This window comes from Rhea pennata, chromosome 18, assembly GCF_028389875.1.
Source record: "Rhea pennata isolate bPtePen1 chromosome 18, bPtePen1.pri, whole genome shotgun sequence".
NCBI lineage: Eukaryota > Metazoa > Chordata > Aves > Rheiformes > Rheidae > Rhea > Rhea pennata.
Window position 1 is genome coordinate 10562217 of NC_084680.1, and position 15883 is coordinate 10578099.

At 52.1% G+C, this 15883-nt stretch overlaps 1 protein-coding gene across 1 annotated transcript; it reads right to left on the bottom strand.

Moving 5' to 3' along the window:
* Positions 1 to 6985: 6985 nt before the first annotated feature.
* On the bottom strand, positions 6986 to 14716 carry MYMK (myomaker, myoblast fusion factor). Its single transcript, XM_062590981.1, has 5 exons — positions 13856 to 14716; positions 13164 to 13278; positions 10184 to 10332; positions 8771 to 8887; positions 6986 to 7573 (listed from the first exon to the last, which is right to left on the bottom strand). Exons 1-5 carry the CDS (start codon positions 13988 to 13990, stop codon positions 7427 to 7429), a joined length of 663 nt encoding a protein of 220 aa, XP_062446965.1. The 5' UTR covers positions 13991 to 14716; the 3' UTR covers positions 6986 to 7426.
* Between the last annotated feature and the right edge of the window lie 1167 nt (positions 14717 to 15883).

A 15883-nucleotide genomic window follows, 5' to 3' on the forward strand; every position in this document is an offset into this window, starting at 1 on the left:
GGCCATGCAGTGAGTCAGTGGCTGAGCATTTTGCAAGCGTTTTAGCTAAATGGGAAGCATCTGACTGCCCTGCTATGGAAGTGCTTTGGATTCCAGGGCGATTAAGATGCAGCAGATGCCTCAGCAAGAAGGTGGGCTGGGGGTTATTTTTATGAGGGTGAGAGCTGTGTTGTGCAACCTCTCTGGGTTCTGGAGGCAGGGGAGCAGATCACAAGTAATTGCTCCCAAGTATTTTCTCAAAAAGTCTCTCCCCATTGTGACTGGGAGCTGGAGGAGAGACCTGGAGGGACCTGACACCTCTGGAAAGCCTCCTGTGCACCCAAAGGCTTGAGGGTCATCAGGGTTGGGTGAAGCCACAAGGGAAAGGTGGGAGCTGGGACAGCACTGAGCCTAGAGCTGATCAGAAAACCTGTATCCCATGGAGCATTTCCATTTTGGAGCAACCTTTACATTTCCCTTCCTCGACGAAGGCTATCAATCTGGAAATGCTGTGGCTGAGAGGTCCCCTTTCCCCCTATGGCTGGACGGAGCCATCGGCGATTTGCCCCGCTGAAGGGAGACAGCTGGGAGAGGACGAGCTTGGCTGAGCGGGCGCAGGGGGCCCAGGGACAGTTAAGGTACCCCTGCAGCAGGCCGGCCAGATCAAAACCAAATCAAGAAAGTTCAAGTGTTTGGTATTCAACCAAAATAAAAAAGAAACCTTAGAGAGCACATGTGTGTGTGCATGCAGAATATCTTAGCTAAAAAGACCCAAATTTCTATGGAAGAAGGTTTTCCATGGAAAACTTTCAACCAGCCCTTGATGGGCCATGCTATCGGGAGAGGGCAAAGTACCCTGGTAGGGTAATTTCTGTTTTCAGCTCTCGGTCAGATGATGTTCACTGGGGAGGGGGAAGAGCACTGAATCTGCAAGAAATGGATCCCTCCCCTCCGTCCCCCCTTCCGTCGAGCCTCGCGCCGAACTGCAGCGGCTCGCTGCCGGCGCGGGCGGCTCTGGAGCTCTGCGGCTGGTCAGCACCAGAAAAATGATTGTCTCCGCAGACTGCCGCAGAGCTCCCGAGCGATGACAATTTTAAATGAGTGAGAGGTTGAAAAATAGTGAGTGAGATTTTTAAAAGGTCACCTTGGCCAAGGAGGCAAAAATTCTTCCTCGTGTGAGTGAGATGCTTTAGGAACTGCCTTAAAATTAATCCAAAACATGAGCCCAGCTCCAAATGAGTGGGACTTGGCAAGACGGCTGGATGCATTATCTTTAAATATAGGCAGGCATCCCGGAGGGGTTCTGGTGGTTTTCTTGGTCATTTCTTACTCCTCTATCTCCCCCTCCACCGCCCCCCTGCCTTGCATAATTCTGTCTATTTTAATGCTTGTGTCCACATTTTGGACAGTCATTTGTTCATTCCTGTAAAGTCTCCCAAAATCAGGCAAGGGTTGCAACACTGCAAGAGTTTTGTGTTGGGATATTTTGCTTGCAATGGGACTTCTCTTTGAGAAGGCACTGCCCAGAGGGCTGTCGCCCTGCTGCGAGATGGTTGCAGAAGCTCAGCTGAGAGCTGTGGTGGGTCAGAGCCGCAGGAGGGTTGTAAAGGCACAAATGCCTTTGGCCCTGGCCACCAAAGCCAGGAGGCTCAGGACCAGCTCAGCAGCCAGGCTTTGAAGAGAGCTATTGGACATGTCTGGACGTACAAAGACACGTCTGTCTTTAATGCTTCCATCTGCAACTGAGACCAGCTCCAGCCAATGCCATGATGAACCCTTGCTGCGCATTGCATGTGTGTGTGTATATGTGTGTAATTTGAAATTATTTGGCAATACGGTGAAGCTAGAATGGTTAGATCCACATGTTCTAGCAAATGCAGCTTCCTATTGACTTGTTAAACATTTGCTATTTATCAGATTTTGCTTTTAAACTGTCTGTAACAGTCTGGGAGAACTTGTGTCAAAATCCTTTCCAGATGTGAAGGTGCTATCCGATACTTTGGTTATAACCTGGACCCTCACTCCTGCTCAATTCAGATTAGTTGAACTACTGTGAAAATGAAAATGCAAATAAAGACATATAAAGAGAGAGAGAGAGAGAGATATGCATGTAAAACTTCCCCCAAACCTTCCCATTTACAGGCAAAAACAGATCCTGCCTTTATAATGAGATCATGAGTTTTATCATTAAACATTTACTTTACTGGAAAAACACAGGTATCCAAGGGAAAGCAGCCATCTGCCCATGTCTGTCCATGTGTGTGTGCTTTTAAAGCTTTGTTGACTTTTTCTCCATTTAAATAATGCTTCTTTGGGTCTGGGGCTTCCAGACACATTAGCTCTTTTTATGAGCATCAGATGATGTGCGCAACTGGAAATCAGAACGGGTCCCCTGCATTCAGAGCACATGGATCAGATAAAGATGATTAGTTAAATGCCTATTGAAAGGCTGTTGCAAGTTTGGAGCCTTCTTTTTTAGCAGCACATGCTCCGCAGATCTGCTGCCTTGTCAGTCTCTGCAAGAAACTTTGGGGCCACAAGATATCCTCAGATTAAAACAACCTCTCTGCTCTCTGGTATCTGTCAGATCATATAAGGTCTGAGCCAGCTCCCATCGTAGTGAGGGAGGGTTTTTCCACTGACTTTAAGAGACGTTGGAATGGGGCCATAATCTTTGTAATGCGGATCCGGGAGTGTGCGTGATGCACTGCATGATGACAGAATTTCTGGGAGATAGGCCTAAACCAAAACCTTGGACCGGAGCACCCGGGGGCTGCTTTGCTGTAGGAGCAGGGAGGCTTACGATGCTGAACCTGGATTTGGAGCAGGTTTTTGCAGCTGCTGAAGCATCTCTATGAGCGCCAAGTGAGACCTGCTGCTTTGCGTCTACCCCTCCAAGGGTCAGGGCTTCGGTGCTCTGATTTTGCAGGTTGGGCCTCATCCATAATCCAAATCCGTCTCTAGCATTTGTCTGGCAAACAGGCTGCAGTAACGGACACCTGCATATGCGAAATGGGCTTCCTGCGTCAGCCCCCGGGGAGCCGGGCGGCTGAGGTATGTCTGCGGCTGCGAGCCGTCGCCCCTCCGCCGGGCGCTGCAGAGGCCTGGACATGCTCGGACTCAAATTCATCGTCACGCGGGTCCATCAGGGTGCTGGGAGCCAAATGGTGCTCAGGAAGGTTTCCCAGTCCCTTGGCATCCAGGGTGTGATCCTGTGCCCTCCCGCCTATGCCGTTCCCCACGATGAGCCGTGATAGCACAGGGTCCACGTGGGGCTCCTGGGGACTCAACCCAGTTCCCCGGGTTCTGAAACCCCTGTGCCATCGCTCTTTAAAAACCTTGGTCACTGCAGGAGGCTGCAGAGCAGCGCTGGGATGGTGCGAGAGGAAAGAGGAGGAAAAGAGCAACCCAAAATGACATTGCATGGGATTTTTTTAAACAAATCCCTGATGCACAGCCTTTTCTTCTTCTGGGAATCTGGCACTTGGTTACGCTGATGTGCACCCACCTGGGAGCTGAGTCAGCCTTGCGGGGGGTGAGCAGTCAGGGAGGAACCAGCAGGGGTTAGTCTGCTTCATCCAGGACAGGGACTTATGGATTTGGGCCTGGGAAAGTCAGAACGGAGGAGGAGGAGAGGATTGCTGAGGCAGATGGAGCTCAGGGGAGAAGGAGCAGCACTGGTAGGGAGCATAACCTGCCATGAGTGTGTTTTTTGTAGCCATTTCTACCCAGCCAGGCTGCTTTTGCTTGGTCCCACTCAGAGGCCCAGAGGAACAGACACCTCCAACATCCCATTTCTGCTCCCACTTCCTTCTGCTGTTTGGTACATCTGTTTTTAACATTAATTAAAGTGAAAATTAGACTCGATCCTTCCAGGATGTCACCAAAGTAAAACCTGGAAGCGCTAAAGTGTGGTGCAGTGAGCCAGGAAAGGTGTCACTTTACTGAAATGGGCCATCGCATCTGCTCTCGCTCCACCATGCTCCTGTAGGTCAGACACCTCCTGAATATCAGAACTGGGTTATGATAGCAGACCCAAGGCGAGACCTCTCCCCAGGGCTTCCCCCTGCTGTTCCTGGCTCTACTTATACCAGAAATCATTTCTCTTGAGTTTCCATGGAAGTTGCTCTGCCATGGAGCAAGGAGCCATTTCAGAAGTCCTAATGGAGGCATCACCTTGGGTTGTCCATCTCTGCTCCTTATAAGCATCATGTGCCACTGGAGCAATGGCACTTTCTGAAGTGGGATCACTTTTCTGTGCCTTAAAGGGCCTAAAACCAGTTAGAAGAGAATCACTGGCTATCAGGAAGGAGCAGCAGCGCATGGAAAAAACCTTGCGCCGCCTCTCAAAATCACATGGTGATAAGGCGTTTTCTGGAGTGCCCCATGCAGCTGGCAGCAGAAAGCAAGCTTTTATGCTTCGGTCTGGCTGGTTTGGAGCTTCGTGCAGCCAAGGAGATCTGGATAAAGTTTGCCTGGAAGATTAGCTGGCATTGCGCCCGACTAGACATCTCTGGAAGCCTCCGCCGGAGTGGGACGAGGTCCTAATTCCCCTGTCCCGTGAGGGCAGGCGAGCGTGTGCTTTCCCTGGAGGGGCATGACAGGCCAAAGCCGTGGGGCGAACCCGTCCCCTCCTGCGCCCCAGCAGTCCCGGCTCCCGTCCCCTGGTCGAGGGCGTCGCTTAGCCGGCACGAAGCTGGCAGACTCCTGCCCTCTGTGTCGCCGGTTTCTGCCTTGGTGCCGCTAGCAGCTGCCTTTGGAAGTGAGAGCTGAATCTCTCCCCTCTTCATTCCTTTTTTGCCTTTTTTCGTTCTTTTTTTTTCCTCCTCACCCCCCCCACCCCGGCTGGTCTTAAAAAAGCCCCAGGCGGTTTGGGCTTTGCAAAACCCAAATGCCTTTTGCAGCATCAAGCACGGATCCCATAAGTAATATCCCAGTGTTTGAGAATAAGACAGTATATGAAGTAGACGGGGAGCTATAAAGACGCTTTAAAAGGGGCAATAAAAGTTTTGGGTTTCATATCGTCTTACCAAAGAAGAGAATAACAGAGAAGCAGGAAATTTCAGTAGCAGACATGACAAAGGTCACAGCACTCAGACTGCACCTTAGACGAAAACACCTACTCTTATGAAAACAGCAAGAATTTTTGGCAAGGGCTCAAGAGCTCTTACAGGCAAAGCTCTCGGCAGCTCTAAAAGGTTACAAGAGACTGTTTTGTCTACGTTGCTGTAAATGTTTATAATATTCCCCTGCATTGGTACTGCAGGGGATATCCTGCCTGGGCGATAGCGAGCTCAGCCCGTGCCTCCCCGGTGCGGGAGCCCCGGCGCCGCGGGAGCCCCGGCGCCGCGGGCGCGAGGAGCCTGGCGCAGCGCACGCCTTGCCCTTGCTGCGTTTTTTGCCTTGCTACGTCTCTCCCACCGTGCTTTAAGAGTGGGCAGCACATTTGCAAAAAAACGGCCACTGGGGTTTTGGGGGGTCTTGCTTGGGGACACCCCGGTGCGGTTTCCAGAGGTGCCTGAGTCCCCTGCGCGTCTCCTCCCAGCCCTTGGTTTGGAGGGGATTGAAGGAGTGCCACAGCCAGAGCAGAGCCCTGTTGCATCAGCAGAGAGGGGGAAAAAAAGAACATTGCCTGGCAGTTTATTGTATTCAATAGGCTTTTTTTCTTCTTCCCCCTTATCCTCCCCTTTCTACAGCACCTGAGTGCGTGCAGGTGTGAGCAGAAACTTTACTTAACTCAGCTGGGCCTCAGCAAACTTGGCTTCCTTATTTGCAGGGTGTTTGCCAACCTTTTCCCCTTGAAAGCACTGCAGGAGCTTGAGAGCACGTCTGACTTGTGCCTCACGGTGCGGTGTGGTCACTGAGCAGCTCTCTTCTGAGCACTTCATAGGCATGATGGTGAGTACTTGGTCTCTGCTGCCCAGATGCGTGGTTCCCAGCACAGGACCCTCTTCCATGCCCACCCACCCTGGTGGGTTTATTCAAACCTGTGTGCAGGATTCCCCCCTCCTCGCAAACCTGGGCCAACTAAATGCTGCCTCTCCCCCCCCCGCTGGGAAGGGGGCTGTGCACCCTTGCAGACGGTGGTGTGCAGAGATGGCTCTTGCAAGAGTCCTCGAATTAGGAGTCAGAGCACTTGGGACTGGCTCTTGGGGATGCCCCAGCTGTCCTCACATGGCAAAGCACAGCAGTAGCATGCGGGCAATGGGGAAAGCGTAGCGTATGGGCCATGCGCTCAGAGCACGTTGCAAAACGCGCGGGTGGTGGGGTGCCCACAAAGCCCTGATGCGCTGTGTTATTTTAGCAGCGAACCCTTGGGAAACTCTGCCCGTCGCCCTTTGCTAGCGCCGTGTCTGCACGTGTCTGCATTGGCTGTGCCACTGCAGCACCAGCTTGTCAGGGACTCTTGGATGCTCTGGGGTTCATAATTCATTTATATTTTTGTTGGAAGCTCGTTTGCTTTTCGTTGTTGCCCCATAGCAGGAAGTTGCTCTGATGAATGACCAGTGCAGATTTCTATTCCAGAGGAGCCCGGGCTTAATGTGGGCTTTCTGTGGACATCACTGTATATCAATACTGCTCTAATTGTCCATGACATACAGCCTTGGCTTTTTTCCCAGACAGTCTAAATAAATCATACACTTCTGCTATAGTAAATAGTCTGTTAGAGGAGATGTTATAGGCCTACAGCCCTCCCTCCTCCCTCCAGGAGCTTCTTTTCTGTGCCTCTAATTTTCCACGTACTTTCCATACTAATGAGCCTCTCTGCAAGCGCACCTGCTGCTTCTGTGATCCAAACAGGTTTGCAAGGACAAAGTGCCCAATGTTGCCACTAACCCCAGGCCGGAGCGGGTTTGGCAGTGGAGGGCTGCAGGCAGGGGAGATGGGGGTGCCTGGAGCTCTCCATTGGTGCTGGCACCCAGCCTTGGCTGAGCAGGAGCGAGTGTGAGCCGGGCTAGAAAGTCTGTTGCAGTGTTGAAGAAAGTTGAGTACTGAACACGCAAAGTCTTTGTTAATACGTATTATTTACACCAGGAGCATACATAAATAAAATAGTAAATGTCCTCACAAAAATACAGGTTCTGTTAATTCAGCATCACAAACACAGCCTTGCGTGCTCCAGCTTGCAAATGTGCACGCAAGGGACAACACAGGTCCTTACGGGCCAGCAAAAAGGGGCCACCCAAGTGGCTGTGTAGCCCAGAGAGCACAAGGAGACATGTGAAGGTCTCTTGCATGTGCTTCTGAGCCAGGGAGAGGATCGTTTTTCCAGCCACGAATTCTCCATGACAAACACATGCTTCTACTTGGAGAAGCAGCAAACTCGAAGCGTGGCCTCTGCTTGGGCTGATGGTGGAGAGATGAGGTCTTTCCATTTTTTTTTTTTTAAAAAAAAGCCCAGAGCGGGCTGGGATGAGTGTAGATGCCCCTGGCTGCCCAGGGCACCTCAGACGCAGCAGCAGAGCGTGGAGCAGTCAAGCCGCGCGGGGCTCCCGGCGCTCCCGGCCTTCTTGTTCTCCTTGGGCAGCAGCAGGACGAAGGACATGGCCAAGGCACAGTGGTAGAAGCTGTGCACGTAGGTGTAATCCCACTCCTGCAATCGGGACATTGCATTAGGGAGACCTGCCAGGCAGCCCGGTACCCATGGCCTTCCTTATCCTCATGGAGGGAGTTTGTTTATTTTGTGACCCCCCCTCCCCTGACGTGCTGCCACCGTGGGGCTGTGCTCAGGCCTTTCCCCTCTCGGCTGTTCCTTGGTGGCACTGGCTTAGCTCTACCATTACATCTCTAAAAGTAGTCAAAAGGAAAGAAAGTGTCAAGACTTCTGCCTTTTCTTGCTATCGGAGAAGAAAGGCTTTCCAGCCTTACAAAAAGCAGCGACGGAAAAGCAAAGTGGATTTAGCACATTCCAATTTGCACGTTTCCCAATTCTTGAATGAAGTGTTTCATTACCCCACGAAGGACAAAACAGAGAAGCCGGGAGGGCAGGATGGGGCGCAATGGTAGAGGGAGTTTCTGCTAAGTGACGTTTTTATGTTCTGCTAGAATTTGCAATTACCGAGTGCTTTGAAAAATAATCCTTGGGGAGCGCTGTGAAGTTGTATCTGGTAGCTCCCAATGCACAGAGCAGCAGTAATGCAAGGGCTGAACACATGCTTGACTAGCAGCTGTGTCAGGAGGGTTATCTCCTTCCTCTCTCCTTCCCTTTCTGGGCGTTAGAGGCAGAACATTTTGCGCAGGAAGAGAGGATTGGCCAGTGGCTTGAGCAAAAGGTTAAAAGCTGGATCCAGCGCCCCAGGGAGCCAACTGAGCGTCTTTGCACTGGCGTGAGTAAGCCTTGGCTCGGGCCGTGCCGAGGTCATATCCAGTCCCTGCCATGGATTTGCGAGGTGTCCTTAAATCACCCGAGCCCCATTTCCAAAAAAGGCCACTAACATTCAACAAAATAATTCCAAAGACTGCGTCTGTCTGAAGAAAGCATGGGCTGTCCTGGTGTAAACTCACTTGTGGGAGGCAAGCGGACAGCTTGCCCCCCTGTATGTTGCTCCTGATCAACTCTGTGCCCTACCCAAACTGCAGTTGATGAGCCAAACGTTGGGATGGGCATGAGGAAGGAGTGAATCCCTGTGTGTCCTGCTAGACCATGGCATACCAACCCCGTGGGCAAGAGCTTGAGCTGAATTTTGTCCAAGGCTGGATGCAAAGCAGTGGTGCAAGGGGGAAAATTCCTATCTTGGAAAGGTGCTTTACATGTTGTAAAGACAGTGTGATTTATCGTGCAAAGACGTACCTCGAAAAAGAACCTCAGCATCAGTGCTAATGCCCCAAAGCAGAAGCCAGGACCAATCTGTTGTGTGTAGACACTCTTGTCTGGATATAGACCTTTCTTCTCTTTCATCTTTTGGAGCTGGAAGGAAAGAGAGAACACACCAAGCCTATTCGCCCAGGTTTAACTCACTGCTCAGCATCTCGAAGATCCCACAAACATTAAAACAAAACCAAGTAAAGCCCCCAGACCAGCTCCCTGAGGCAAAGGGATTTGTCGGTAGTGTGAAGTTCCTACACCTGAGTGCTGCCCTGGATCCCTGGTGTATCGCTGTTTCATTTCTGATCATAAAGCTATTTTCCTAATATTCATCCCAAAACCAAGCTTGGGAAGTTTGTGCCTTGTAAGCCCTGTCTCTGCCTCAGAAACAGGGCCAGAGAGAGGGGGTATGAGCGCAAGCTCCATGGGCTGGAGGACATGGATGATCTCCAGGCCTGTCCCTCTAGGAACGGAAGGATTTTGCCTGTCCCCCTCCTCATCTTATCTGTTTGCTTTTCCCTGTGTGCTTGCCCCTTGCAGCCAGGATTTCAGGGGATGGTTGCCTTTACCGTGGCCCAAATTTGCTGCTGTAATTCAGTCCCTAACGATGGTAATGACGAGGCGAGTGCTGGCTCCCGGCAGCACTGTAGACAGGGCTTAGTGACAGCGTGTAGCTGGGATTTGGATCACTGAATTTCCATGATGCTTGGCAGTGTCTTCCTGCAATTTTTGTTCCATCACTGAATCCTTTGCCTTTCCCTTTTACGGACATGCTCGGTCTTGCTAATGACTCCGACACATGCGCTCCCTCCCGGGTAATTCTGATCAGGGACAGCAATATTTGCTGTGCGCAGTGCATATGCTGGGAAGCAGTTATGGGATTGTCATCCCTGGAGCTGCATGCCAGATTCAGGCAGATTTTGGGCGGATTCCTCCCCACTTTATCACTGCCTTTTATGCACATCTTCCATTGGCTTCAGAGCAGTTTACCAGAGCACTCTACCCCTTAGTAATTGTAAAAAAAAAAAAAAAAAAAAAAAAAAAAAAAAAAAAAAAAAACACGTAAATACATTCCTCCTGATTAGAAATGCAGGAATAAGAGATGCAGTGGGTTGTTCAGACTGATTGAATCAGGCATTTATCACAAAAAATCTGTACTTTCTGCCTGCTTGCTGTTTTGATTGTAAGAGAGGTACCATTTAATCACCGAGATGACCTGCGCCCTAAGAGCTGGAGCTAGAGAAGGAAACTGCTCTCCTGGCACTGTGTCTCTTGCAGGTCAGACGCCTTCCAGGGAAAGCTTGGTCTGTTCCCCATGGCAGGCTGGAGAACGGTGTGACTGCCTGTGCTATGGTGACTTCAAGCCCAGGTAAAATGCCTGTACGGTTTCATACTTACCCATTTCACGGTTATCACGAGGACGGCTGTCCCAATGGGTCCTGAGTAGACTCCGTAGCCCCGGCGGTCATGGTAGATCCTCACTGCTATGGTGAGCACACCAAACATGATGAAGGTGGATCTCTTCGGCTCATCAAACTCTGCCAGTGCTGCATGGCACAAACCACAGGGAGCATCAGGCCATCGTGTCTGCCCTCCCAGCATGGGGCAAATGACTTGGTGTCTCTATTGCATGTCTAAAGCTTTATTGAAGTCTATTTGGGTCTGTCACAAGGACACTAAGTATTTGATCCAAGTCTGAATTTTGCCTTTCTTATGTCTCACATTTGCGGAAACAGGCGCATAGGAGGCAAAGGAAATCATCCCAAAGTATATGAGAAGGCAGTGGTGGTTTAGGAGCTGATGCTAAATGTCTTGAATTCAGTGTTGTGTGTGGAAGCAAAAAGAGGCTTTCTATGCTGTTTCCTTTCCTTCCCCTACTCTCCTCCAAGCCCAAATTAGCTCTTAATTAACTGAGAGGTGAGCACATGTGAGCTCAGGCATTTTGCATGTAGATGGAGAAAGCATTTGCAGAGGTTCAAGGGCTCTGGGGATGCCTGGGGACACTGCATGGCTCTGGGTTTGCTACAGCCTGTGGCTCTAGTTTGTGGACCCCAAAACTTGCTGGAAGTGAAAGGTGAGTGACCTTTCCTAAAGCAAACTCTGGATTCGTGAGTGACCGTGCTACGTCTGAGAGCAGAGCCCAATGTTGAGGACGTGGAGAGTGCCTACTCATGCAGCTGCCATTGCTTTCAATGGGAGATGAGTCGCCAACTCTTCTCATTAGCTCTGCAAAACCCAAAGAGCCCAGTAAGGCCTTCTGGGTGGCAGTAGCTGGGCCAGCTTCACCAGTAGAACCTCCTTCTCCTTCTCCTTCCCTTTCCCAGGTGGACTGAGAAGGCCCAGACCTATTCTTACCTCTTCAACCCAGGCTGACCTTGCTGGTTCGCCATGATCCAGCCACCACCTACCCAGCTCTGGGAGGGCTGCTCCAGCCCAGCCCTGGAAAGCCATAATCTGGTTGTGATCAGGGCCGGGATGGGGCTGCTGGACTGCTCAGACACCTGCCTGGAGTTTGGAAGCTCATAGTTGCCAGTGCAAGTGAATTATTAGAGGCTTTTGTTTAGCACAGAATGGGGTAATAACTGATAAAAGTTATGGATCCCAGTGGGCTCCATGCCTTTCCAGCTCGCACAGCTGTGTTATGGCTGTCCTGGATTTGCATTCCGGGAAGCGTGCCCGAGGGTCTGCGTCCGCACATGTGCGCTCGGGCTTTACAAGCCACAGCGCAAGAGGCTTCCCTGCGCTTTAGTCACCACACCTTCTATGTCCTTGGATCACATTTTTATAGGGAGTTTGGCTAAGGGATAATGTCCGCATTTTAATCTCTGTTGTTTCCCTGTGGGTCAATATTTTAAACATCTTAGTCCGGGATTTTTATTTTTTGTGATTTTTTTTTGACTGCAATAATGAAGCAATCAAGTCAAATTGAGCTGCAAGGAGCCAAAGTGTCTGGATGAGCGCTGACCTACCCTGACATTACTATTATCTACTGAAAAATGTCCTTGGGAGATAATCCGTCTAGTTGGGATTTCAAGTTATCATGGAGAGCATTAAATTGCCATGGGCAGTAAGAGAAGCCACCTGAAACCTGTAGGACTCAGACCTTGGGGGAACAGAAGCATTTCTAAGCTTAATCACTCATTTCCCCCCTGTTGTGGGACCAGGTGCTCCTGCTGAAGGGAAGAGGAAAATGTGCCTGAGCGGAAGTGCTGCCCCAGCGTGTCCTGCCGGAGAGCGGCAGCGGCAAGCCCGGAGCTCTTCCTCCTCCAGTGAAGACTGGAGGGCCAGAGGTAAAAGTCCTGCTGGCATTTTGCGCTGTGCATGGGCCCAATGACCCCACACCAACGTTTGGAGGGCTGCGAACCTTCCTGGTTGGAAGTAGGCTGGAATCGGGATTGTTGCTAGGGATGGGCTGAATTTGAGGAGCAAAACATTGGTGGCTGAAAGGTGACTGCCCCCTCCTCTCTCATCTGTCCTTCTCCCTCAAAAAAAAAAAAAAAAGAAAAAAAAAGAAAGAAAAAAGTTTGAAGGTTTCACCCTTCACCTTCTCTAGTTCTTTCATTCATTCTTATTTCAATAATACCTTTTTCAGTTATAAATGAAAAACAAGGAAAAAAGAGAAGGAAGAAAAAGTAGGGAAAAGAATCCAATTTTTTAATAGAAAGCAAGTGATATATCTTTCTCCTTCTTCAAATCCGATCTAATATTTCTGCTCAGCCCAGACCTGGCTTTTGATAAACCAAGCAGATATATTTGTGTTTTGACTAAGCTACTCCGATTTGCGTGCTACCAGGGGAAGTGGCAGATTCTCCGTTTCTTAATGCCCTCAAGTCGAGACTGGACGCTGCTTGGGAAGGCAGACTTGGGACTGAGAAGCCAGCAGGCTCCACGCAGGGATAATGAGGAAAAAAAATGAGATTCTCTAACATGTGAGGTCTCAAACTAAGTGATCTCGTACTGCTGTCCAGCCTTCAACTGAAGTTTAAGATCGCGGGTGTTATTTCCCGGTTTTAAAGGAAGAATTCTACTTTTTAAAGAAAGAATTCTGCTTTTTAAAAAATATACCTAAGAACGGATGATGATAGAAGAACACCCAACAAATACAAACACCGGGCGCCAAACTCTGCTTATCTCCAAGGGCAAAACTTTTCCAGCCGCCGCTCCAGACAGCTGCCGTATGTGTCTGTACGGCTCCGAGCACGGTGCCTCTCCGGGTACGAGCTATATAAAACCGGGTCGAAGCCCAGCTTGCAGGAAAGGCTGCCTGCGAGTTAAGTCAGCTCAAAGGCAGCTCCGTTGCTGGGGACCGTCCCCACCGGCTATCCCACGGACAAATCCTGCGCCAGCCTGCCGGCGCGGGCAGACCCCGCGAGCTTACCCATCAGCGACACCCACATGGACAGGGCCGTCCCGTAGATGCTGAAATACTCCAGGATGTCGTAGCGCATGAAACACAGCACTGACAAGCCAGGGCCATCGCACGCGTGGTAGATCTGATGGGGGGAAAAAAAAAAGAAAAAACCCAAAAAACCCCAAAGCATTAGAAAGCACGTTACAAACCCAGCCACGGCGTGTAGTCTTTACTGCAGCAATTGAATCCTCTTTTTTTTAAAAAATCAGTATCTAGCTGCTTTCCCACGGGCAATGACGGTAAAAAGACAAGGTTTCTGCTAGGTGGCCGGAATCGTGGTAACTCAGCGGCGTTTTCAGGCCCCGGTGCAGAACCCCCCGGCCCGACCCCAGCGCTGCTCGCGTCACCGTTTGAGAAAATCAGTGATTCGACTACGTGCTTTTGGCTAAAACGACGGAAGCGCAGCAAGTTTCTCTCGGGTCAGTTTAACCCCCAAATTCAGCACGGCCGCTCGCCAGCCCTGACGCAGGAGGGGAGAACGACCCCGAAACGCCGCGACCCGATCCCGCCGAGCGCCCGGGTGCCTCTCCCCGACCGCGCGACGGCCGTAGCCCGCGAAACGCCCCGAGGGTCTCCGTAAGGACGTCCCTCGGGACGGCCGAAAGCGGCTCGGCGGCGGCGGAGGGGACCCCCGCGGCGGCTCCCCCCGAGTGCCTTACCGCCACGAAGAAGGTGGTGAAGAAGTAGACCATGGCTTCCATGTGGAAGCGGCGCTTGGCCGCGACGCTGACGGCGGGGAGGAAGACCAGGCTGCTGAGCGTGGGCAGGAGCAGCTTGGCCACGAGCGACCCCATGGGCGGCGAGCGGCTCCCGGGCGGCGGGCACGGCGGAGCGCGGAGCCGCCGCGGAGGCCTCCCGGAGCAGCGGGAGCGAGCGGGCTTTAAAATTTAAATGCCCTGCGGCGGGCGACAGCTGCGGCGGCGCAGCTGAGAGCCGCCCTTCGCGGGGGCGGCCGAATTCCTGGCGCAGCCGGCGGCCCCCCGCGACAGATGCTCGGCTGCAGGAGGGGGGCGACGCGCCCGGCCCCGGCCCCGGCCCCGGCCGGAGGGAGCCCCACGCGTGCCGGCTATTTCCAATATAGTTATCAACCCGTCCGGTCGTAACGTTTAGAAATAATCAGCGTATGCCACGAACGCAGCTGCAAATTCGGCTTCTGCCCCTCCGCCAGCGGCGCCGGGCGGCCGCTCGGTGCGAGCATCGGTCTTTCGGGTGTCCGACGCGCGTGCCCCGTGCTCGGACGGAGTTGAACCCAGCCCGTTTTCGCCCGAAAGCTTCGCAGGGCGGATTCTCCGTAGCGCCGCGCCTAGAGCAGCTCCGGCGGCGGCCCCGGCGCCCGGGAATGTCGGCAGCACCGGGGCGGCGGGAGAGGGGACCGGCAGCCGAGCGCAGCCGGGGCTGCTAATCCGCGCGGTGGCTCCTCGCTTTGATTGCGACTTTTTACGATAGCGCCGCTGCTGCCCGCTTCGGGCTCGAGCTCTTGTCCCGGCGGGGACCGACCGCGCCGCGGCAGCGGCCGTCGCGCCCGTGGGCCCGACGTCGGGGCGAGCCGTCCCCGGCGAGGGAGGCGCGCGGGGCCGCGGCACCCCCGCCGCAGCGCCCGCGCCTTGGCCGTCCCCTCTCCAGCGTCTGCAGGCGCGCGGCTGCACGGCTGTGCAAGCGGGAGAGGGGGGTCGTGCAGCTGGCCGGGCCGGCATCGGTCTAAAAATACCATCAAATAGTTGTCGAATGCACCCCCGCCGCCCCCCTCCGGCCTCTGCCCGAGCGCTAGCGGGAGCCTGCTGGAAAGGAAACCCAGTTGGCAGTTGGATGCAGCAAGTGCCAGCCATGGAAAGTGCTCTGCGGAGCAATAAAAAGTGCTGGAGTTCTCAGAAGCAAGAAAACATTCCACAGGTTGCTGGGCTTTTTTTTTTTTTTTTTTCTCGCAGCTGCACACCCTGGGCCTGGTGGTTGGTTTGCAGCCAGCGCTGTAGGCACAGAGGAAAAAGGAAAAAAAAAAAAACACACCAGTTTTTGCACACGTGTTCCAGCGATTACTGAAAAAGAGACCCCAAAGAAAACGGCAGGGCTCAGGGAAGGCAGGTGGCTAGGTAATAGCAGTAGCTGCTGCTGCTTAAAAAGCCTTTGTTCAAGCTGCAAACAACCGAACCGAAGCGCTAGACGTGGGCTTTGCAAATCCCCCCGGGGGCAACCCACACAGCAAAGGGCCAGAGCTCTGCTCCTTTGCTCTTAAACAGGTAGGAAATCTAGAATGAGCAAATTTCAGCTCCCGCAGTTAAGTGCTTCTGGAAAGCAAATTTTAAATGCACATTCCAAAGGGCTAATTTTGTGTGGAAGGAGGTACCAGCACAAATGCAGGAACGGTGATACATATGGCTGCAAACTGGTTCCCGGGTGCCAAAACCAGGTTCTGGTATGCTGTTCCTGGATCCTTCCAGCATAAAATTAATCGTGGTTTTCTGTAAGCACTTCCACCACTTCAACTTAGACACTGCAGTAAAGAAAGAGACCCAGATAGGGCTTTTTTTAATGCTAGGGTGATGGCTTGAAAGTGGTGTACAGTGAAAGGGAGGATCAGAGGTCAATGCCAATTTAGTAGCGGAAAATCCATTTATATGTTCTTCTTGGGGCGAATATTAGATGCCTTGCAAAAGAAACGTCCCTGGAACAGCGCAGTTATTCCCAAGGAG

What these genes read in the sequence shown, in the direction of transcription:
- MYMK (XM_062590981.1), bottom strand. Translation starts at nt 13,990, where the DNA reads ATGGGGTCGCTCGTGGCCAAGCTGCTCCTGCCCACGCTCAGCAGCCTG. An exon ending in TCACCACCTTCTTCGTGGCG is followed by an intron (nt 13,279 to 13,855) that starts GTAAGGCACTCG and finishes TCCCCCCATCAG; the next exon opens with ATCTACCACGCGTGCGATGG. An exon ending in TCGTGATAACCGTGAAATGG is followed by an intron (nt 8,888 to 10,183) that starts GTAAGTATGAAA and finishes CTTTCCTTCCAG; the next exon opens with CTCCAAAAGATGAAAGAGAA.